The sequence below is a fragment of the Panthera uncia genome, chromosome D2 (assembly GCF_023721935.1).
Source record: "Panthera uncia isolate 11264 chromosome D2, Puncia_PCG_1.0, whole genome shotgun sequence".
NCBI classification, from domain to species: Eukaryota; Metazoa; Chordata; class Mammalia; order Carnivora; family Felidae; genus Panthera; species Panthera uncia.
This window is the reverse complement of record NC_064818.1, coordinates 53809707-53833360: the sequence shown is the minus strand read 5'-3', so window position 1 is coordinate 53833360 and position 23654 is coordinate 53809707. Positions and strand designations below refer to the sequence as shown.

General features: G+C 37.5%; 1 protein-coding gene across 1 annotated transcript in view; it reads left to right on the top strand.

Moving 5' to 3' along the window:
• Window positions 1-23654, top strand: part of TM9SF3 (transmembrane 9 superfamily member 3) — a 69586-nt gene that overhangs the window by 19907 nt on the left and 26025 nt on the right. Inside the window, exons 3-9 of the mRNA XM_049646456.1 lie at window positions 1620-1742; window positions 4874-5034; window positions 6263-6340; window positions 12548-12679; window positions 14236-14402; window positions 19661-19755; window positions 23079-23209. Coding sequence (XP_049502413.1) covers window positions 1620-1742; window positions 4874-5034; window positions 6263-6340; window positions 12548-12679; window positions 14236-14402; window positions 19661-19755; window positions 23079-23209 — 887 coding nt within the window. The remainder of the gene's footprint in view (window positions 1-1619; window positions 1743-4873; window positions 5035-6262; window positions 6341-12547; window positions 12680-14235; window positions 14403-19660; window positions 19756-23078; window positions 23210-23654) is intronic.

Below are 23654 nucleotides of genomic sequence, written 5' to 3'. Positions count from 1 at the left end.
TAACCCTCCCGCCCTTCTCTGCTCTCAGTTTTTGCCATTATGAAAATCCTAAATTCCTGGCCGCCTGAAAGGGCCTCGGTGGAAAGGAGTCTGTGTGGGAGCCATTGTTGGAGGCGACAGCAATTTTCTTCTTCTACTTTGGGAGTGAGAGTATTTCCCTATCTGTCTTTCATGGACTTCAGTGTTTCCTGCCGTCTTGGTGTTATGGTTTTGGGGTACCCACTCTGGACTGAGCTCTAATAAGGGAAAGCTGTTCTTTCTTGTTGAGGATTGGGAAGACATGTTGCTAGTGTCATAACTCAGATTGCTGTTTCTTGTGGAAATAATATAGCTGGCTATTAATCATGGTTCAGCTGCAATTTATGTTTAAGAAGTTTTAATCAAGATTTAAGAAATTTAACATTGTTTCTTGGGGGGAATTGCATTTCAAGTTCAAAATAACCAATAATATAATACAATACAGGAGACCTTAAACAACTGTGCTTTCTTGTTGTTGTTGTTGTTGTTGTTGTTGTTGTTAGGATTTATCATTTATTCTAATTGCCTAAGTAATCTACAAAAACAATTTAATCATTTAAGTGGACATCTAGAGTGTTTGCAGGTTTTTTGGGTTTGGTCTTATTTTGTTTAGAAACTAATGACCATAAGCACATTTTTTCCAGTTTATTGAGAAATAGTGGCATATATCACTGTAGAAGTTTAAGGCATACAAGCATGATTGTTTGATTCACACATACTGTGAAATGATTACCACAAATAAGTTGGGCTAACATCCATATTCTCACATAGATAAAAAGAAAAGAAGAAAGAAAAAAATTTTCTTCTTGTGATGAGAACTTTTAGGATTTACTCTCTTAAAGACCTTCCTATGTCATACAGCAGTGTTAGCTATAGTCATCATGTTGTACGTTGTATCCCTAGCACTTACTTATAAGCCCATTTTGAAAGCACATTTTTGAAAGGTTTATAGGTTAGAGACCATCTGAACAGTATTGTGGTAGCAGTATTTTTTAAAGCATTCAAGTGGAAAGGACTCATCTCTATGGGACCTTTGGGTAATTAATAAACAGTGACACCTGCTAGATGGAGGTTGTATTTTAATCTTTCTAATTATGAAGAGTCTTTAGAATTCCTCATAGAATCTATGGCCTCCAGTGACTTGCATTTCCAAGAATGTTAAAATGAATATTTATCTCAGAGATCTTACAGCTAGAAGTTGTTCTATTTAGGATCATATTTTTGAGTTTTTATGTACATTAAATGAGAACTTTCCTGTGTATTGTAAGCTTTTTTATTTTTGTTTGTAAAAGCAAATTGTTCATTTTAAAATTATTTTGTAAATGTTTTTGTATAATTTTCTTTATACAAGGGAAAATTTCTTCATGTAATTAGATAGTCTTTGAAAATAAAGATGGTTAAATTCTTTTATTTTGAAAAATCTTAAAACATTCATTAAAAAGGAAAGAATTATCAACTGAATGAATCCTCCTATAATTATCATCCAAATTCAACTGTTATGAATACAAATTTTAACTTAAGGAAATGTTGGCTTTTCCTTGTGTAATTTTTCCTCTATTTTGCAAACCAGTGTGCTAATTCACAATTTTTATTTTATGCAGATGATGTGATGCCAGCCACTTACTGTGAAATTGACTTAGATAAAGAAAAGAGAGATGCATTTGTGTATGCTATTAAAAATCACTACTGGTACCAGATGTACATAGATGACTTACCAATATGGGGTAGGTATTATATATTCCATTTAAAGTTTGGGCATACTTGCATAATAAGCACGACTTATGTAATGACTCTTAAGGTGATTGATTGTACACTGAATCAGTAAATGAGTTTTCATTATTTTCCACGAAATTATTTTAACATCAATTTTATGATCCCTTGTTGATCATACAGTTTATGACTCTTTATGATCCCTGTTGCTTGAAGGGGTTTTAACGTTGCCAAACCTTATATGATACTCCCTCAAAATACAACTTTTATATAGTATAACTTTTCAGATTTAAGGAATTAAAAGGCATTTTGAACAATCTGAAATATCTTCCCTTCCCCCATTTTTGTATATCTTATTTTAACTTATTCTGTCATATATAATCAAAGGAACTAAATAGGATTTTGAAGTTTTATTTGGGCTTTCTCTCATGTGGAACTGTGGTAGTATGGTTTTAGATAAGACAGTCTCCTGAGTGACTTGTTTTGCAGATTCTTAACACTGTATGTTTAAAATTTTTTTCATGTTTTTTTTTTTTTAAGATTTTTATTTTTAAGTAATCTCTACACCCTGTTCGAACTTACAGCCCTGAGATCGTGAGTCATGTCTCTACTGCCTGAACCAACCAGGCACCCCTAAAAACATTTTAGTGTTTTAGCTCTTATTTTTCTGTATTGATGGATAGTTAATATAAACCTATACAAAATCCAAACTCTGCTTGTGCTGGGCTTGATTAGGTTATTTTAGTTGGTTTTTTTCTTTGAAGGATATATTGACATGCAGCTTTGCAGGAGAACATCAGTATTAGGTAAAGGAATTCACATCTATGTACTGTTGAAATGAGTTAGTATTGCAAGTCAGTATAAAGTAAGTGAGTATTCTAAAGAGGGTGGGAAGTGACTATTCGAAAGAGTAGTTGAGTACTTACTGCAATTGGCAGGGCATTTGGGGACCACAGCTGCTCTGTGTCCCTTTGTGTCTCATATGAATGACAGCATGCAAGGCACAGAGCTCTGCCAGATATGTATGCTACTGACGAGGTGGGGAGAGTCCCATAGCTGGTTGAGCTACGTGAAGGTGGTGAACTTCTTAAGAATATGATGAAATTAAATCATTATGCTATGATAACCAGCATGTTTGATCATATTATTCTCTTGGTGGGTTTTTTTCCCCCTTTGGACACCTGTTCTTATATATAATAAACATTCTGATTCTTTAATTTGTTGGCAGACCACTATATTCTTGAGCAGCAAACTGAAATACTGAACATATCAGACCAGAGTCTAACGTGGTTCTAAGATGAAATTTGTAAGAAAGTCAATCTCAAGATGTAATTGTATGCATCATTGCTACTCTGTTGCATGTTAATTAGGTATAAATAGTAAGCATTTCATATTAATGACTATAATTAGCGTTACATTAACACAGACATTTCTGTGATCAGCTCTGAGGGTAGCAGGAAGATGTGCTGAATAGTCGCTCAAGATTTGTGAGCCTGTAGTTCAGAAGAACCCATTAGTCAGGGTTTTCTCTGTTTTTGGTGGGAGAGCAAGTTCCTCTCCTGTTCTTTTTCCATTGCTTTTGGGTTTCTTTTATGGAACCATAGTTTTTTTTGGTCATTTCTGTGGATTTCCTTAGCAACATGGCAATTGTGCTTTCCTGTTAAAATAAATCTTTTTTAGCCCTGGGATTCCAGGGTCTGTCGTGTTTAGGAAAGATACGTTTGGGTGTCCTAGAACGTCTGAACTACAAAAATTCTTGTCAGAAAAAAATTCTTATTTAGCTTTTTCTTGGGGTAAGTATTTCACAATCTTTTTTTAAAGCCCCTTAGAGAGAGGTGCCTGAGTGGTTCAACCCAGGTCGGTTGAGTGCCTGACTCTTGATTTCGGCTCAGGTCATGATCCCAGGGTTGTGGGATTGAGTCCCATGTTGGGCTCTGCACTGAGCATGGAGCCTGCTTGAGATTCTCTCTCTCTCTCTCTCTCTCTCTCTCTCTCTCTCTCTCTCTTCCTCTCTCTCCCCCTCTCTCCCCCTCTCTCCCCCTCTCTCTCCCTCTGCCCCTGTCCCCGACTCACATTCTCTCTCTCTCTCTCTCTCTCTCTCTCAAAAAAACAAAAAACAAAAAAAACCAACCCTCAGAGAATAGCTTATTTGGTGTAATTGTCTCTACCCCAGAGTTTTCAGAGTACCTAGGTAAATAAACCTTGATGAAATTAATTATTAGAAGGATTTCATTATCCCTCTGCAACCCCAAATACAATGAAACTATATTCCTTGAATTTGTATCAATTTGAGAGAACAACTTTGGTTAATAAGCAAATACTCCTTAATAAGAAAGGATCTTTTTTTCCCCTACTACTTTAATGAGATGCATTAACCATAGAGGAAAGGAGTCACTTTTAGAGTATAAGGCTCTTGGGAAGTATATAGGTTTTGGTAGGGAACGTTAGATAAATAGCTGACAGTATGAGGGCACACGAGAGAGATCCCTAGCTACCACCTATTGCCCTGACACTGTTCGGGTCTTCCTCCAGTATCTGAAATTGTGATCAGAATGATCATTTTAAACTGTGCTTCATTAGCATTTATCTTCAACACTCTTCATTTTGATGTTTTCCCAGAGATGGGGCCAGTGCTTGAAGCATAAAGAAGAGACATTTTAAGTTTTGGTACCCATAAACACCTATGTGAAGCTTATTGAGGAATGTGTAGGTTATTAGAGAAAGTACTGGATTGGGCCTCTGGGGAACTGAAACTTAATTTTAGTTTGGCCACTACTAACTGGATGACTGTGCCAGATGATGACATAGTACTTCCTGAAATTTTCAGGTGTTAGGAAGTATATACATGTAAGGTGATAATTATTACAATGAAGGTGATACTCATAACAAAGCATGAACTTTGAGTATCAGTAGTGACAGGTTATGCTGAACTGTTCATGGTGTGGCTATGGTTTATGTTTGCCAAGTAGTTAACAAAGAGTAGAATTCCAGCCTATACTTTTGCCTTTTTCTAAACATGAGGAATAATGGTAATATTCCTCAAATATTGTTCGTTTATAAGAACTTTTTTTATGAGCTTTTAGCCTCTAATATATTTTAAATATTAAGTGATATTACCTTGTATAAAGTATTATTTCTTTTGTAGGTATTGTTGGTGAAGCAGATGAAAATGGAGAAGATTACTATCTTTGGACCTACAAAAAACTTGAAATAGGTTTTAATGGAAATCGAATTGTTGATGTTAATCTAACTAGTGAAGGAAAGGTGAAACTTGTTCCCAATACTAAAATCCAGATGTCATATTCAGTAAGTATTAAAATAATTATACATTAATGAGTGTTTGTGACCTGATAGCAACAGTAAAGTGTGTTTTACTACTTTAGTAAATGAAAGTAGGGTGCAACAGAATATTATTAAGACTATTTCCTTAATGCATGTAAGTAAGCCTCCTACAAGCAGGGAGAAGATTTGCCTCAGGTCTGTATGAGATAGAGGTATGCATATGCAGGACTTCTCATTGGCTATGGCAGAGTTTACCATTATAACTGAGCAGTTATAGCTAACCCAGCCATGTATTCTCATGGTTACATTTTTAGATTGTAGTATGCCTTGTTGTTTCTCTTTCCTTTTTACTGTTGCAGATAGAGATGATGCTGTATTGAAAATTGCTGGATGGGTATAGTTTACCATGTTTTGCTTTATCAGTTGGAATAAGATACTCCTGCAGAGTAAGAGCTTGTCAGAGCCCTTTGCAACTGTCAAGTTAATTCTGTTCCATTAGGATTAAAAATAGTGGAAAGAAGAAAAATCTGATGTAGGTAGCCTCTCTCTTTGCCAGGTTTTTTCCCTGATAACTGGAATGAGTCCATTGGTAGTAGCCAGTTTTTAAGTTTTTTAAGCTTATGCATATGTACTTAGTGCAAATGATATTTCCGGAACTGAACTTATAAAGAAGTTTGATAATTGTAATAAAACTAATGCAGTCTAATGTCAAAGGTGGGTGGATTCTTATTTTAATTGGTCTAATTAGTTCAGTTCTTCTTTTTAACATTTATCTTAGAGAGAGTGCGCGAGCAAGTGGGAGAGGGAGAGAGAGAGAGGGAGACACAGAATCTGAAGCAGGTTCCAGGCTCCGAGCTATCAGCACAGAGCCTGACGCGGGGCTTGAACTCACGAACTGTGAGATCATGACCCGAGCTGAAGTCGGATGCTCAACTGACTAAGCCACCCAGGGACCCCTTGATTCAGTTCTTATCAATTTATCAGGTCAGAGTATATAAGTAGCAAATACTTATATTAATGTCCTTGAGAACTGAAATGATCCCTCTAGGTAAAGTTGGAAGTTTTAATACACAGAGAGGAAAGTTGGTTTTTTATCATACGTGTTTCAGCTTCTCAAATTGGCAGTAACTTTCCACCATTTCTCTAGTTTCCTATTCCAATTGTGTAAATCTTCCCTAATTGTGCTCAGAATTTTGTTAGCTTATTAATTTGTTTACTGGCTTTTATTTTCGTGTGAAAAAATTTTTTTCAGGTCAAGTGGAAAAAGTCAGATGTAAAATTTGAGGATCGATTTGACAAATATCTTGATCCATCCTTTTTTCAACACAGGGTAGGTAAACTGTATCTTTTAAGACATTCATTATGTGTTTCAGTCAGTTTAACAAACATTAGTGAGCATCTGCCATATGCAAGGCACTGTGCTAAGGCCATGGAGTTCAAAATTGGGCTAGTGGTGATTTCACAGGTGAGCTTAGAGTCCTAGGGTGACAGAGAGTTGAAGGGAAGCAGTCAAAAGCCCTCTTCATCATGCCTGTGCTTTAAACTGATTTTGAGTAACCCCAGGGAAGGATACAACATACCAAAAGCCAGGATATCACTTTTATTATTAATGAGGCTAATATTGGAAAATGTGACTTCTGTCTTTGGACAGGTGGGCTTCTTAATGTTGAAATTCAGAATTAGACCCTCTTCTCGCACTTAGTGCTGGACTATTGCAAGTTTCTGTATATGGGCACCTGCCCTTAGGAAACTTAAATTTGGAGAAACAGAGCAGAATGTGTGTATCCTTTAGGAAAGGAAGGAAGGGATGAGAGTGGAGTAAGACCAAAAGCTTTTGCTGATGGAAATCTTTCCACACAAAAAGAAACATCAAGAATGGGAAGAAATGCCCCTCATCCCCCACCAGTACATACAAGATGGAGCTCAGATTGTAAGTCTAGTCCAGTGGCATTGTTGGCTGGTTTTGTACAGGTGGTAGCTTTGGTTTTTTACAGGAAAAAAAGTTTTTATCTTAGTGGTTCCCTCCTTCAAGGATGGAGATGAAAGGACAACATGATATAAGGAGATGTATCCATTCTCCTGACTTTTTTCCTGAGTTGCAGCTTACACCTTGTGACCTGATCTTTTAGATTTGGAATTCTGAAGTTTCTTAGTAATCTGTGTTTGAGATGGCTCCGAAGCTTTTGTGGTTTGAAATTTGTATCATTGCTGCCAGACTTCACCAGAACCTGTCACTACTTCTAATCTTCGTCTGGGTCCTAGGAGAAAAAATTAAGCTATTTGGGATTTAGTCATTGCTGAATGATTTAGCATGCTACTCCTGGACCTAAAATTTCCGCCCCAATCTCCACTTCCCTACTCCTGGTGTGTTCTTTTCAGATACAGTGTTTAGGTAGTTCTGAACATGTTTGAAGGTAGAGGCACAAATAACTTCAACGTTTAGATAATATCTGAAAATATGAGGGCTCTCAACTAACATTCCCTACTGGAACGCCTGAGCCTGCCTTGTTTCTCGTGCCATCGGGTACTGGTAACTTGGGGGAAAGGTCGCCATTTGGCATTTTCACTAGTAGAGCGGTGTAGCATATTTCTCCTTTCAGCAGTTATTAATTGAGCACCTGTTATGTGTCAAGCACAGCAGTGAGTAAGAGGAATACATTAGAGAATGAAAGTCAAAGATCTGCACCCTCTTGGAGTTTACCCTTCTAGTAGGGGGAGACATGTAATAAACATGGTAAGTTAAGGCTATAGTGTGTTCAAAGATATGTCCATCAGAAAAGAGCAGTGAGCAAGAATGCCACAGGCAAGGCTAGTTGTGGTTTGAATATGGTGCTCGGGGTAAGCCTCTGATGTGGACATTTGAGTACAACCTTGAAGGAGCCGTGAGATTGGATGCAATCACCAAGGAAGAGTATGTATAAATAGAAGAGGGCCAAGGACTGAGTCCTGGGGGCAGTAAGAAAAGCTTAGGGGAAGAGTAGGAGTAGCCCCTCAGGGTTCTGAGGAGATACCAATAGAGGAGGGAGGAAAAAAAAGCTTGTGTGGTGTTCTGGAAGCCACATGAAGAAAGTGTATCATGGAGGATAGAGAGATTGGTTCTGGATTGTTGCTGCTGGGTCAGGTAAGGTGAAAGTGACTGTTGAATTCATTTGGAGTCATCAGTGAACTTGACAAAGAGCGGTTTTGGTATAGGGGTGGGACAAAATCTGAACAGAGCTGGTATAAGAGAGCATGGAGGAGAGGTTTTGGAGACTGTAAGTTTGGCAGCTAAAGGGAGCAAAGAAATGGTGTAGTAGTAGGAAGGATAGAGTCTGGAGATTTTCTTTTGAGATAAAGAGAAACATGCGTGGAAGTGTTCAGCAGTGAGTGCAAAGCTAACAGCGCAGCAAAGAGGGAGGAGAATTACTGCAGTATGTTCCTTCAGTAGGCGGGAGGGGTAGGATCTACTGTGTAAGAGCAGGGATTGTTTCCAGGACAGTGACTACAAGCACAGGCTTAGGAGCTCGAGCTGGATACACATTCTGTCTCTGCCACCCACTATAACTGTGGTCACATTACTCAGTTCCTCAGCTCTGTCTCCTTAATAATGAAGCAAGGATCGTCATAGTGTGCAGAGTTGTGATAGTCCATTTGATAGTGCATATAAAGCACCTAGTTCAGTGTTTGACACATAGCAGGTGCTTAATAAGTGGTAGTACTGGGGTACAGTTAGTTCTTTCTCTCCAGTGTTATAAAATTTATGGCAAACCTGGGGTGCTGCTTTAGGGTTAGCAACAATAGGAGGTGCTGGAGTCAGCCGTTCACAGTAACCCCTTTGTGACATCTGGTTTCCTTATTAGTTTTTTTGTTTTTTTTTAAATTTATTAATGCTTACTTATTTTGAGAGAAAGTGAGAGCACAAGTTAGGGAGGGGCAGAGAGAAAGAGGGAGAGAGAATCCCGAGCAGGCTCCACGCTGTCAGCACAGAGCCCAATGCAGGGCCCAAACCCATGAAACCGTGAGATCATGATCTGAGCCAATCAGATCATGACCTGATCTGATCATGAGTCAGATGCTTAACCGACTGGGCCACCCAGGTGCCCCTAGTTTCTTTATTATTTTTAAGAAATATTTCTCTTGCTACAATAATTTCAAAATCGTAATAGTATTTTGTAGTTTTTGGAATCAGAATATTATAAAATGTCAGGCTGATAGTACATTTTAATAGGTATTGGTTTAAAATTTGTATCTTAGATAAGAAAATAGCAGGGAGCTTTGTTGAAAGTTTTGCATTTTAGGTGTATTTTTCTTACTACTAAATAGTAACTACATAAAACTTCTTTTCTTTTCAAAAATTTGGTAAATTGACTGAAAGAAGATATGAAACATCTGTATCATTTTTCTCTCTTGTCCTTTTCTGGGTCATTAATTTCTCAGGGTGGAAGAAAATCAAATCTTTGGAGAAACCTATAATTGCAGACTCCTTTTAAAAATCTTGAATGAGGGGCGCCTGGGTGGCGCAGTCGGTTAAGCGTCCGACTTCAGCCAGGTCACGATCTCGCGGTCCGTGAGTTCGAGCCCCACGTCAGGCTCTGGGCTGATGGCTCGGAGCCTGGAGCTTGTTTCCGGTTCTGTGTCTCCCTCTCTCTCTGCCCCTCCCCCGTTCATGCTCTGTCTCTCTCTGTCCCAAAAATAAATTAAAAACGTTGAAAAAAAAAAATTAAAAAAAAAAAATCTTGAATGATACTTTTATGTTAAATCTTATATAATCCTTTATTGCACATATTTCAAAACAATACATTCATTATTTCCTTTATAATTTTAGTAGGTATTCAATAAATAAATTATTAAATGGAGGAAAAAATGATTTTATGAAGAGGCAGAGGCAGTTGACCGTTTCCTGTTCTTCAGGGAGAGCCACAGAGTGTGTCACTTGCCTGAAATGTCAGGGTGGGTAAAAGAGCCAAGGCTGCCCTTCACCCTAGTGCGCATACTCAGCATACTGGCCCAAGTTAAAATCTGTCCTAAGTACAAGACAGTACATCCTTCATGTTAAATATTCTGTGTATGTACCTGTAGGAGTTTAGAGCAGGAGTACATCTATGACTAATGGGATATGTAGATGAGACGTTTTATAGAAGGGAGGGTTTTTGAGTTGGGCTTTAAACAGTAGATAGAATTTACAGAAGTGGATAGAAGTAGATCCTATGTGAGAAGAAATTATGAGAAGGATACAGGTGGACACGAGTGTGCTGTACTTGTGGGTCGCTGAAGAAGGATAGGCCTGATTGGAATGTAGGATGCAGTGGAGTGAAAGGTTGGCTAGAGAAGGTGAGGGAGCCATATTACAAGGGGTACAGAATATTAGGGAAAATAGTTTAGATTTGATATGTGAGAAAATAAGGAATGTCACCATCAGTTTTAAAATAGAGAAGTGGTAAATGAAAATGATGTTTCAGAAAGATCGGGTAACTTTTTTCGGATAGATTGGAAGGAAGGGCAGAGACCATGATTAAAGAAGACTAATTAGGAAACCATTAGGGCTACTTCCAGGTGTGAGGTAATGGGATGGGAATGGAGAGGAAGGGATAGATATACAAGAGACATATCAAAGGAAAACAAAAGCTTACTAATTATTACTTAGGAAGGATTAAGGAGAAGGAAGAGGCAGAGATGATTCTAAACTTTCAAAGCCAAGTGTTAGTACCATTAGCAGCAGTTAGAAATCAGAAGCAAGTTATATGTGAGGCAGAAGATTATGAGTGTACTTTAGGGCAGTCTAAGTCTGAAATTCCAGAAAGACATTGAACTAAAAGCGATGATGTTCAGTACAAGTGCGAAACATGAATGAGGAAGAAGGCTAGAGATTTGGGTCCCGGTGGGGGTTGAGGGTGAGGGTGTTACCATCATCATTGGAACACTAGTTACAGGTTCTGAGAGTCTGAAGAAGTCACAGCAGAGTACCAAGACTGGAGCTTCTGGAAACGTTCATAAGGTGGGAGGAGCACGCACCGAAGATGAAAGAGGAGAAGGGGCAGTCAGTCAGGGAGGATGGTGCACTGGCAGTAGAGGTCCGATGTGGCAGGGAGAGTGGACAGCTCATTGACTGCTGAATCGGTTTAAAAGTTCATTGCAGGCCTGTAAGAGACATTTTGTGGGACATGGTGAGATTCTATCATTTGGGGGAGGCTGGGTGGGAGGGGAGAAGTAGTATGTGTCGTCTCATTTGAAAAGTATTGGCATTGAAAGGAGGGAGGTAAGAAGAAGATGGGAAGAATGAGGGGACAGAAGATCAAACAAGCACTTTAAAAGATATTAATAGAAATAGCAGCTTGTCAATTTTTTCAGTGTTTTACTATGAGCTAGGCACTAAGCTATATGCTTTACATTTATTACCTTGTTTGAGCCATATAACCACACCAGGGAGTAGATAGCATTATAGATAGGGACTTTTGGAGATTGCTGATGGTGGAGAAAGGTGCAAATTTAGGGGTGCAAGATGAGAGCACAAAGCACCTCAAAAACACCTCAAGGAATGAAAGAGGTGTAAAGCTTAGGGGAAGGCTTGACTTAAGAGGAGGCAACATCTAGGAAATTGATGGAAGGAGTGAAAGGCTAGGAAGATAAATGCAGAAAAATAAAGGAAATGGGGGCCTTGGTGAGAGAGGTGAAATTTTGAAGCCATCCTTAAGGAACTTATGGGAATTAAAATATAAAGGAATTTGAAGTCAGATGCTTCGAGTTCTGAGATGCACTCAGAGATACAGTGGTGCCTTGTGATTAAAAAGCAGAGTGTGGACATAAATCTGTGACAGATGTGTGGGTGAAATAAAAGTCAAGAGTCTTGGGAACATCGGGACACAATGGGGTATCTCGTTCTCTCTCCCGCGGGTAGCAGCATTACAAGGGAGTGGATAAGGTGATGGGGTGGAGAAGATGAACTGGGAGCAAGTGAAGCGTACATTCAGGAAGGTGGACTAAATCCAGGGCAGCCAACTGTGATGGTTCAGTCTTGGTGTCCTAAGGAGGTTTTCACGTTGTTGCTCAGTTAGAGGGAAGGGAACTAACATTTTTTGAATATTTGCTGCTCTGTGCCAGACATGGTATCATACTTCTTATACATGTTGTTAAACCATACAAATCAGGATAGTATTATTGGCTTCCTTTTTGATATAGAGAACTGGGGTCACATAGCTAGAAAATCGGCAGAATCTGGGTTAAAACCGAGGCCTGTTTGACTCCAAAGTCTGTGTTCTTTCTGTGTAATGCTAACTAGCATATGCTGTGGGTCAGATTGTACTTTGTACAGTAAAATTGATTGTGAAAATCCGTATACAATATCATGTTTTTAATGCATCTGAAGTTTACTGTAAAGAAACCCGATCTCTTTGCATAGTGAATACTCATCCCCAGTGAGTCTCAAGTTTGGATTTTTATGTAAAAGTTTTAAAAGATTATTTTTTTTTTTTTTGCACTAACATGCTGTTGTCATCATGCAGCCTATGAATTTTGTGACTAATAATTCATGTCAGTAATGTGTTATTTTCTGTTATTTTAGATTCATTGGTTCTCAATTTTCAACTCTTTCATGATGGTTATCTTCTTGGTGGGCTTAGTTTCAATGATTTTAATGAGAACTCTAAGAAAAGATTATGCCAGGTACAGTAAAGAAGAAGAAATGGATGATATGGTGAGCAAACGTTTTACATTTATTTATAAAAACGATTTAACTCTTATTTTGAATGTTGGCATGTAATTCACATGAGTGTCAGAATTCAGAATTTTCAGGTTTTAGAAAGGTGTAAAAGTTGCTGAGGGATCTCTAATCAAATATATTGTTTTTACATATTCTGATTACATGCCCCATAATCAAATATATTAATTTTTTTTCCAGCAAAACGTTGAATGTTCACCTTAAGTGAGATAAGTATACAGTACAAATAACCTCTTCACTGTTTTTGCCACCAAATAAGAATGGTGGCACCTGGTGGCACCAGGTTTTGCCACCAAATTTCTTAATTTGGTGTCCAACTCTGAAGCAGGCTTCCAGTTTTCAGAGCTTTTGATTTCAGGATTGTAGCTATGAAGTTGTAGACCTGTATTGACATCTCTCTAATACTGTTAAATACTGCATTAAATTCAGGGAGTGGGTGAAAGGATTAATTTACATTTGGTTTAGTAGGTTCAGAGGGCAGGTTCACTTTCTAAATTCTTTTACTATATTACATACAATGTTGTAAATGAGCAAAAGTGTGTTCTGTAAAATATTAATGGCTGTGCTATGTAGATACATTCCATCATTAAATAAGTTTGGAAAAGAGTTACACAGGTTAAAACTGAATTAATATGTTAATGTGTATTATGTATTTGGTGCTTTTTAGACATGTCTGACCAGGATCACCCCCAGGCAAAAAGCCAGATTATCTTAAGGGACTGATATTTAAGAAATAATGTTTTAGATACTTCTTTACTCAGGTTGAAAAGGAAGAATTGAATCCTTTTTCAAAAGTGCTGTAGGCAGTTAACTAATATTTAACAGATAATATTTAACTGATATTTCCTCATATATTTTCTTAGATTCCAGGCTATAAAAGACATTTCTGCATTGTTGGGGCATCTAAGTACTGGTTTCAATCTTTGTTTTCTGTTTGATTCTCCACCTGGCCCCTCATTATGTATGAGCCACAGGCATGATATAAATGACAAGAATAAGAATGTTCAGAGAGCTGGTGTGCTCTTCTCCCATTTTGACCATTTGTGTTTGCTCCTAGACCTTTTCTTTTCCATTTTTTGATATTCTCTGAACACAACTGGGAGCCACCTTCCTGAACCTCAGTAAATGCCATAATATTTTAACATTATAAGTTATTAAGGCAGTGATTATTTTATTTTTTAAAGTTTATTTATTTTGAAAGAGAGAGAGAGGGAGAGCTCAAGTAGGGGAGGGGCAGAGGGAGAGGGAGAGACAGAATCCCAAGCAGGCTCTGTGCTAGATCTCTTGAACCATGAGATCATGACCTGAGCTGAAATCAAGAGTCAGATGCTTAACTGACTGAGTCACCAGGAGCCCTTGCAGTGATTATGTTAAATTTGAAATGTCTTTTCTCGATATTTTGAATCCCTTTAAATAGCTGTAAGTTTGGAAGGAGGGAACTTAAAACTGGAATTGTAATTTTTCACCTACTTTATGTATTTTAATTTTATTCCAAATGCTTTTCTTTTCTCTCTCCATATGTGTGTATATAGGATAGAGACCTAGGAGATGAGTATGGATGGAAGCAGGTGCATGGAGACGTATTTAGGCCATCAAGTCACCCACTGATCTTTTCTTCTCTCATTGGTTCTGGATGTCAGATATTTGCCGTGTCTCTTATTGTTATTATTGTTGCAATGATAGAAGATTTATATACAGAGTAAGTACATGTATTTAATTTTATTTTTTTGTTCTTGAATAGTGTTAATCATTGGACCATTTTAAGTCAATTATAATTAAATATTTGCTTATTTCTATTATCTTAGAATTTAATATAGCATAAATGTTCTTACTGCAGATAAATAATTAATAATAATATTCAGCTATAAGTATGTTTTTCTGTGACATGCTAAAACATACTAACCTTACTGAACATTTTCATTGGTTATAAACATTGTGTTCCATTTAGAGGTATGAACAGAGTTACTTATGAGCCAGTGGTGTTTGGCAAAATGAATAGGCATTTTTTTTGAAAGCCGAAGATCCAATTAGATCTTTGTAAAAAGCACAAGAATTTTACAGTTTCTGAATTAGTACTTCGTATTTACCTTCCAAATTGGGACACTGTCTACAGAACAGAAGAAAAATAATAAATAATCTTTAATAAATACTTAATGTTTATTCAATTTATTAATTTTAATATATAACTGTTAAATAATAAATAATAATAAAAAGAGCAGTGGAAAAGGCACATGAGGTTAGAAAAATAATTGGGTATCTGTCTTACCTGTACATGGTTTTTGGTACATTTTTTCTTTGAGGACAAAATTGGTTGCAGGAAATTCTTGATTTGATGCTTTAGATTCTGTGTCCCCCTCTCTCTCTGCCCCTCCCCTGCTCACACTCTGTCTCTGTGTCTCTCAAAAATAAATAAATATTGAAAAAAAAATTAAAAAAAGAAATTCTTGATTTGAGGTCTTTGGATTATTAGAAAATTAACACAGATCTCACATCCCTATTGAGTGGTCCTATAACCTATGCTCAGAAAGCCACGAGTGAAGCAGACACACTTTGAGCCTGGGTCGTAGGGATTATAAATTTAGGCATTTCAGACGTTGTTCCATGAAGTTCTCTATCAGAATGACACTTGTTTCCAGTTAGATCTTTTATCTCTATTTCAGTTCATAATGCATTCTTTCTTTTTTTTTTTTTTTTTTTAATTTTTTTCATGTTTATTTCTGAGACACAGACAGACAGAGCATGAGTGGGGGAGGGGCAGAGAGAGAGGGACACACAGAATCAGAAGCAGGCTCCAGGCTCTCAGCTGTCAGCACAGAGCCTGGTGCGGGGCTCAAACTCACGAACCGTGAGATCGTGACCTGAGCAGAAGTCGGTCACTCAACCGACTGAGCCACCCAGGCGCCCCACATAATGCATTCTTTCTTATATATGCCTGGCATTTGGTGGACAAGCAATAAATTGTTGCTGAAAGAATGGCTCTTTAGTTTTATGTTAAATATTTAATAATACTAAATTACTGTTTCTTCCTCTAGACCTTAAGCTCCTTGAGAGCAAGGACTGGATCTTCATTCATTTATCTTTGAATTCTCAAAGTACCTACTTAAATGTGTGGAAGGTACTCAGTGCTTGTTAAACTCAAGTGAATATATTGATCAACAAGGTGGTTTCTCCGTAGTTTCTGTTATATTTCTTTAATATATAACCTTTGCAATTTGTTTACCATATAAGCTTTAAAATAATTGTTCAAAACCTAAACTTAAGTGTTCTGACTTGTAGTTCATATTTTAGGATATAATGTATTTCAGATGAACTAAATCCCAAATACAAGAAAAGCATTTCAAATTTGCCAAGAAGGCATGCTTTACATCAAATACTGGGTTAAATTCATCCCCACTCACTGACTGAATTGACACTGCACAGTCAGTCTCGAGTGGGTAACCTCTCCTAGAATTCAAGTTTTTGCGTTGTTCCTTCTTAGATGTCAGGGTTACCATTTTGACAATTCATTTTACTGCAGAAACTCTTTGTTTATAGACCTTCAACTTTAGAAATAAGAAACTTTCTTAGCAGGCACGTCATGCATTGTTCTTCATTATTAATGTTTTTCCTGTATTGTGCTAATTTGAAGTGAACACACTTAATTATATGATTCATATTTTTTTTATAGAATTCGTATTAAAGTGGTATTATTTTGATAACGAAGTGACTAACATTATTGGTGTTCCATTAGGTGCTTGATGCTTTAGGTGCTTTTTTACTTTTCACATCCATCCTTTGAAGGGGTTTTCTCTATTCGACAGATTAGAAAAGTAAAGTTCAGAGAGGTTAAGTAACATGGCTGAGATCATAATGATTGTTAGGGATGTTCGTAAGCTGGGATTTGAACCTACATATGGATAAGGATATGTCTTTTGCCACAACTTGTCTCTTAATTTGCTGTGCTATGGAAATGAAAATAGAGATTATAATAAGCATAAAGTGAGAAAATGAAAAACCTTGCACATGAAATTTGTAAGAATCACTTCAGAGTAGGAATGATTCTAAAAGATGAAAGGCAGATAATGTAACATGTGAAAATTATTTTGTGTTGGTGATGACCACAGCAATCAGAGAAGAAAAACTATTTAGGTAGATAGAGGATCAGTATCAATGTGGATGCCTATGAGTGTGATATAACTCCTGAGAAGGCATAGTGTTTGAGAACTTGTGGAAAAGTCTGGAAAAATACAGCTGCTCTATAACTTTGGGTGGAGAGTGGTGAGTTGACAAGTGTAAGGCAGCTCCTTAGATGTTTCCCCCCTCCAGTCTTGGCGAGATGAACAAAGAGGACAATTCCCTACCTCAGCATATTTTGCAGTGTAGATGAAAATGGTGTATTTTGGGTGGAGAATGCCCATAGAATATTTATGAACGAAGAGATGAAGGGTCTGTCTGATTTTTAAAACCATGACTGATACTTACACTTCACTTAGTGCAGTGTCTCTGGGGATTGCAAGCTTAAATCCCTGGTAGGCATTTTGGACCCTCAGTCACATGAGCAATCCTTTTGAACCCTCTCTGCTAACATTAAGAACTTCTGACTGGTAATAGACTGGTCTTAGACCAAAGCAGCCTTTTGGTTTTCAGTATTGCTAGGCCTTTGTCAACCTTCACATACCTAGTTACAAACAGAGAATGGGTCAGATTTTTTAATGATAATCTGAAAGGAAAAAGTTAGTATTTAGAGTGTTTGAGTTGTTGAAAAAAACAAATTTTGATTTTAAACACTTTGAGACCCACGATTGTTTACTTTTTTTTTTTTTAAAGTAAGCTCTACTTTTTTTAAAGTAAGACCTTATGAGGTCTTGAACTCATAACCTTGAGATACAGAGTGGTGAGCCAGCCAAGTGCCTGGAGACCCATGATCTTTTTTTAAGAAAACAATATTTTTAATGTTTTTAAAAATTTATTTACTTTTGAGAGACAGCACAAGCAGGGGAGGAACAGAGAGAGAGGGAGACACAGAATCGGAAGCAGGCTTCAGGCTCTGAGCTGTCAGCGCAAAGCCCGACGTGGGGCTCAAACCCACACACCGAGAAATCATGACCTGAGCCGAAGTCAGATGCTTAACTGACTGAGCCACCCAGGCACCCTGACCCACAGTCTTTTAAACATGGGAATGACATATTCTTATATTACTACCACATTTGTATCTAGCTATGTATTGATGGAAATTGAATACTGTAATGTTTTAACTACTGTGCATCCACTTTGAGAAATTCAGCATTGGTGTTCGGGCAGAGGAGCACTACATACTTCAAGACTTTATGATCTTTTTGTATTCTATATAGGTGGACAGTGAAACATAATAATTACTACCGAGAAGGTGGTTAGTTTATGAAAATTGTATATCATCCCAGTACACACATTCGTGTGGTATTCTTGTAAATTCTCTTTAAAAGAATATTCTTTAGCTCAGATTGACAAGGTTATATGATCTATCTACAGACTTTATTTTATCTTCCTAGTTATGCTAAGTTTCAAAAACAGTCTTTATTGTTAGTAGTTTAAGTACATTCTTTTTGAAGTTAATTTATCTTGAGAGAGAGGAAGTGAGTGTGTGCACATGCACATGTGTGAGTAGGGGAGAAGCGGAGAGATCCCAAGCAAGCCCCGTGCTATAACTGCAGCCCAGGGCGGGCTTGATCTTATGAACCCGCGAGATCATGACCCGAGGTGAAGTCAAGAGTCAGACCCTTAACCTCCTGAGCCACCCAGGAGGTGCCCTAAGCACATTTCTATATTATGACAAATGATACTGTCATTTATCATTTTAATATTTCTCTTTGCAATTAGGCATTTAAAATATTTTGTTCAGCTTTATTCAACAGGAGGGTTGATCTGAATTTCCTAGATACCAATTAGTGGAAGGAGAGATTAGAAATTGTTGATCTGAGTTAATGTTGATTGTGGACCTATGGATTTAAAAAAAAATTTTTTTTTAATGTTTATTTATTTTTGAAGGAGAGAGAGAGAGACAGAGTGTGAGCAGGGGAGGGATAGAGAGAGGGGAGACGCAGAGTCCAAAGCAGGCTCCAGGCTCCGAGCTTTCAGTACAGAGCCTGATGTGGGGCTCGATCTCACGAGCTGTGAGATCATGAGCTGAGCCGAAGTCGGACGCTCAACTGACTGAGCCACCAGGCGCCCCTGGACCTATGGATTTTTAAAAAATAATTTTTAGGGGCGCCTGGGTGGCACAGTCGGTTGAGCGTCCGACTTCAGCCAGGTCACGATCTCGCGGTCCGTGAGTTTGAGCCCCGCGTCAGGCTCTGGGCTGATGGCTCGGAGCCTGGAGCCTGTTTCCGATTCTGTGTCTCCCTCTCTCTCTGCCCCTCCCCCATTCATGCTCTGTCTCTCTCTGTCCCAAAAATAAATTTAAAACGTTGAAAAAAAAAATTTAAAAAAAAAATTTTTTTTTAATAGTATAAGGAAAACTAAGAAAAGTCTCAGTGTTATACCATTTAAAGTAATAGCACTAATATAGGTTACATTACTTCCATTTTATTTGCCAGTGGGCAAAAATCTTAAGCAATTAAATCAATTTATAAAGAGGAATATTCTAATTATTTTTCTTAACAGATGAATATCCTTATCCATATGATGTGATTGGTTCACAGGGTTGCAAAACAATTTTAGTGCCAGCTTCTAACATTTTTGCCAAGAAATGTGAAATATTTGTTTAGAATATATTATGAAATTTAACTGCAGATTAAAAAAATTAGTATTAGCCTGTGCAGTTTTAACTAGAAATTCATTCACTCAGCAACCTTCTGAGATCCTTTATAGTCCAGGATGATATTTTTGTGTTCCTGTTAAATTTATCTTTGAAATTACACTGACCTTAATGTGATAGGCTTTATGATATTTTCTTTAAATTGTTGGTTTTAACTTACCATATATGTTGTTTTGCCTTTTCAGGAGGGGATCAATGCTCAGTACAGCCATATTTGTCTATGCTGCTACGTCTCCAGTGAATGGTTATTTTGGAGGAAGTTTATATGCCAGACAAGGAGGTAACTTATAAGTGATCTCTTTGTATTTTTAATTATAGATGCCAATATTCTACTGTGGGGTATTTGGAATTTAAAATGGATAGTACAGCCATTGTAAAATACTTTGTGTTCCCATTTCACATAATGTCTACCAAACCTGCTATGGGATCTACTTTGCTTTTATGGAATCCTTGCATTTTATTTCTGAAAATTAGGAATAATTAATAGATTATGTCCATTGTTCACTGTGAAGTTAGCTAGCCCTGAGGAACATGTAGGAGAGAGTATATTTAAGTTATTGATATTACTTTGCTTTGAGCTGCCTTACTCCCTAAATGTCCTCCATGGGAGGCCTCCACATAGAGTATATAGTGTTACAGCTGAATATAAAGGCATGTTTTTTGGCTTTTGGATAAAGTATTGGACTGGAAGGAGAATAGGAGAGAGCTGTTTATTTCTATTGACTCTGAAATATTTATCAAAGGACCCTGCATTAAGATTTTTGTTATTCTTTGTCAAAATCTTTTGCTAAGATTAGCACTTCATCTTAAATACTCCCTCGCTTCTCTACTTTTGTGACCTGAAAATGATGGGAGATACAGGGATGATACAAAGGTACTGCTCCATGGTGTTTCTTTCTGTGGTAGCATTCAAGGGTTTTCACATTTTTTTGTTTTCCCTGTAATTGGGGCCAGAAAAGTACTGAAAGTAGATTTGCGTATTTCAGTTTATGACTGAAGGGTTGTTGAAAGACCTTAAAATTATATTCCTAAGGATAGAGACTTTCTCATGTGATTTTCCCAGCTCATCTGAAAAAATGTCAGCATTAAGGGATCCTGCTTTTTAGTCGACTCGTCTTATAGATAGATTATTGGCATTCTGAGCATGCATAGGATCATTTAAAATTCCTCCAGTATATCCTGGTTTACCATTGCTCTTTTTATTGGTCCTACTAGATTTAATGTGACTTGTACCTTCAGTGTAAATAATTCTTTGGATTGCCTGAGGGAGTATCATAGATTGCTAATTATTTTTGTTAACTGTTCAATGTCTTATATACCTTTAGCTACAGGAAACAAGTCTTATCATAACTTGATTACCATCCTAAGGAAATCAGGATGCCTGAGTCAACTTTGGCTTTGAATTTGATGTGAAAACTAGTTAGGCTAAGAAATTTACATTTTATGACCTTCAGAAAAGTCTCCACAGCAGAAACATTATTTAAAACAGGAAATTTATTCACTCTTGGACAGAAATTTGCTTTTAGTTTGATTGCAAGTTAAGAACACCTAGCTACACTTTTCTTTATTACACTTAACTCTTGAAAGCAGAGTTCAGACTCAAACCTAGGAGTATCAGATGTTACCATGTATAATCTAAAGGTTATTTTCTGATTGACAGTGCCTTGAGGAGGTCTGATCGTGTACTGATAATTTTGTCCGAGCGATCCCTAAAAGCCAGGTTAATGTAAGAAGTCAACCCAGAGAGTTGAGAATTTTTCAGACTTACTTCATTGCACTACAGCGAAGGTCTGCATATTGTCCTCAGTGTACTGGATAATCCTCTAGACTCAGTTTGAAACTAGGGGTAGCCTGGAACTTGACCAGAATCTCTAAGGTTGCAGGGGACCAGCAGGAAGCACAGTGTAGATGCCTGGGCTACTGATTGTACCCAGTGGAATGTGTGTGGGATTTTTTGTGACTGTTGGAGGGAAAGGGAGTAAGAGAATTAAATATGGAATTTATTAACACGTTCTGAATCTGAGCAGGTAATGGAAAGTGTAGGAAAAGATAGTGCTGAGAAAGAGAGAGAATTAAATAGGAAAAATAATACTTTAATTAATGGCCACCCTTTTTGTGTTGTTTTTGTGTTAAAATGCTGAATGTTGAGTCTGTGTGTGGAAAGGAGGGGCCCTTGAAACTTACCTGAGAAAGAAATACTATAGAGTATATAGAGGTGATACTTCAAAATCAAGGAGTTTTTCTGGAAGAATGTCAAGATTTGGGATAGTAATTCTATGAGATGGATGTTTGAAAGAGCTTCACATGGAAGAAAACAGAAGTTAGGGTATTGCTTATTTTGCTTATAGCACTTTACTTTTTTTTTTTTTTAAGTTTTTATTTATTTTGAGAAAGAGCGCGCGCGCGCGCGCGCGAGAGAGAGAGAGAGAGAGAGAGAGAGAGCACGCGCGCGCGCTTGAGTGGGGGACAGGCAGAGAGACAGGGAGAGAGACAATCCCAAGCAGGCTCTGCACCATCAGCGCAGAGCCCGATGTGGGGCTTAAAACTCACGAACCGTGAGATCATGACCTGAGCCTAAGTCCAGTGCTTAACCGACTGAGCCACCCAGGCGCCCCACTTATAGCACTTTCTGTTTGGGTCCTGATTGCTTTTGGTTGTGGAGTTGAATTGTAATATCGATCCAGTATGAAATCTTTGTGTTTTGTTCCTAAGCAGTATGCAGGTGCTTTCTTGGCAGTGTGCCTGCTCGTATACTCTGCTGTATTAGAAAGATCGCTCCTTGTTCTCCTGATCAATATGCACACGATTTAAAATTTTTGATTACATAGTTTAAACATTCCTTTCTTTGACTGTTTAAATAACAGTTGTTCACTGTATAGAATTTTGGCAGTACAAAGAGGTACAAAGAAATAGTGAAACTTAAAATCTGTGGTTCTGATTGCTGAGAGAGAGAGCTCATGAAACACACTCTTTTGTTTTTCCCTTTTGAAACAAATTTAAATATATATTTATAATCATAATTACAGCTAAAAGTAAATTTGGGGTAAGTTCAACTTAACTAGGGGTAATTTAATTTGGGTTAACTTTAAGGATTTAAAAAAAAATTTTTTTTAAGCAGTGTAATCCTCTTTTCAAATGAAAGCTTACATGAACTCCATTGTGTAAATTTGTTGAAAATGGACTTGTTCTGGTTAAAACAGGGTTTGGGGCTCTTCTTTCACCAGTGACTTCATGGGCACCTCCAAGAAGCTCCCGAATTCCAAGTAATAGTTGGAAAACGCCTACGTAGGCCGACTTGTAGCCCAGAAATATTGAGTGGCTTACCAAAATTCACAGCAGTTCAGTGGCAATATCACGACAGAAAATTAGGACATTTGACTAGTCCATTGCTCTTTTCTGGTGCATCCACTTCAAAAGCTGTTTGCATTAGACATACTTGAATAGCTGTTGTCCTGAAACAATTATTAGAGTGTCAGATTTTAAGATGTTTACATGAGAATTTTAAATAAATGTTTTGGCACTAAAGAAACAATAATTTGGTGCCTTATGAACATTAATATATGCCCCCCACCTCCGATTTTCATTATTTCCTTTCTCTTTCAGGAAGGAGATGGATAAAGCAGATGTTTATTGGGGCATTTCTTATCCCAGCTATGGTGTGTGGCACTGCCTTCTTCATCAATTTTATAGCCATTTATTACCATGCTTCAAGAGCCATTCCTTTTGGAACAATGGTAAGTTGCTTGAATCTTGCTTTTAAGCTGGAAAAGTATAAGCATTCTAATATGAGGCCTGCTATCTCTCTGAAGTACCTCTTAGTAAGAAGAATTTTGGCATTTGCAGCCAGTCCCTGACCAGTCACAGAAAGTTAGATGAAGAAAACTGTTTCTTGATTCTGTGAACCAGTGAAGTGAAAGTCCGACTTCTAAGTGTGATGAGAGAATACTATACTTTTTATCAGAGATGGGAGAAACTAGTGAATATATTATAGAGGAAGAATAATGACATACGAAAAAATGAGGGTGTTTTAAGGTGATAGGTGGGTGCGTTGGTAGTGGTAGGAAGTGAAGCTTCTCCATAATACGTTTTCTTTTTTCAGTATACACTGAAAACATTTATACTGATATGCTACAAACATTAAAACCCTATCTCATATCTTACCTGTAATCACAGACTTTG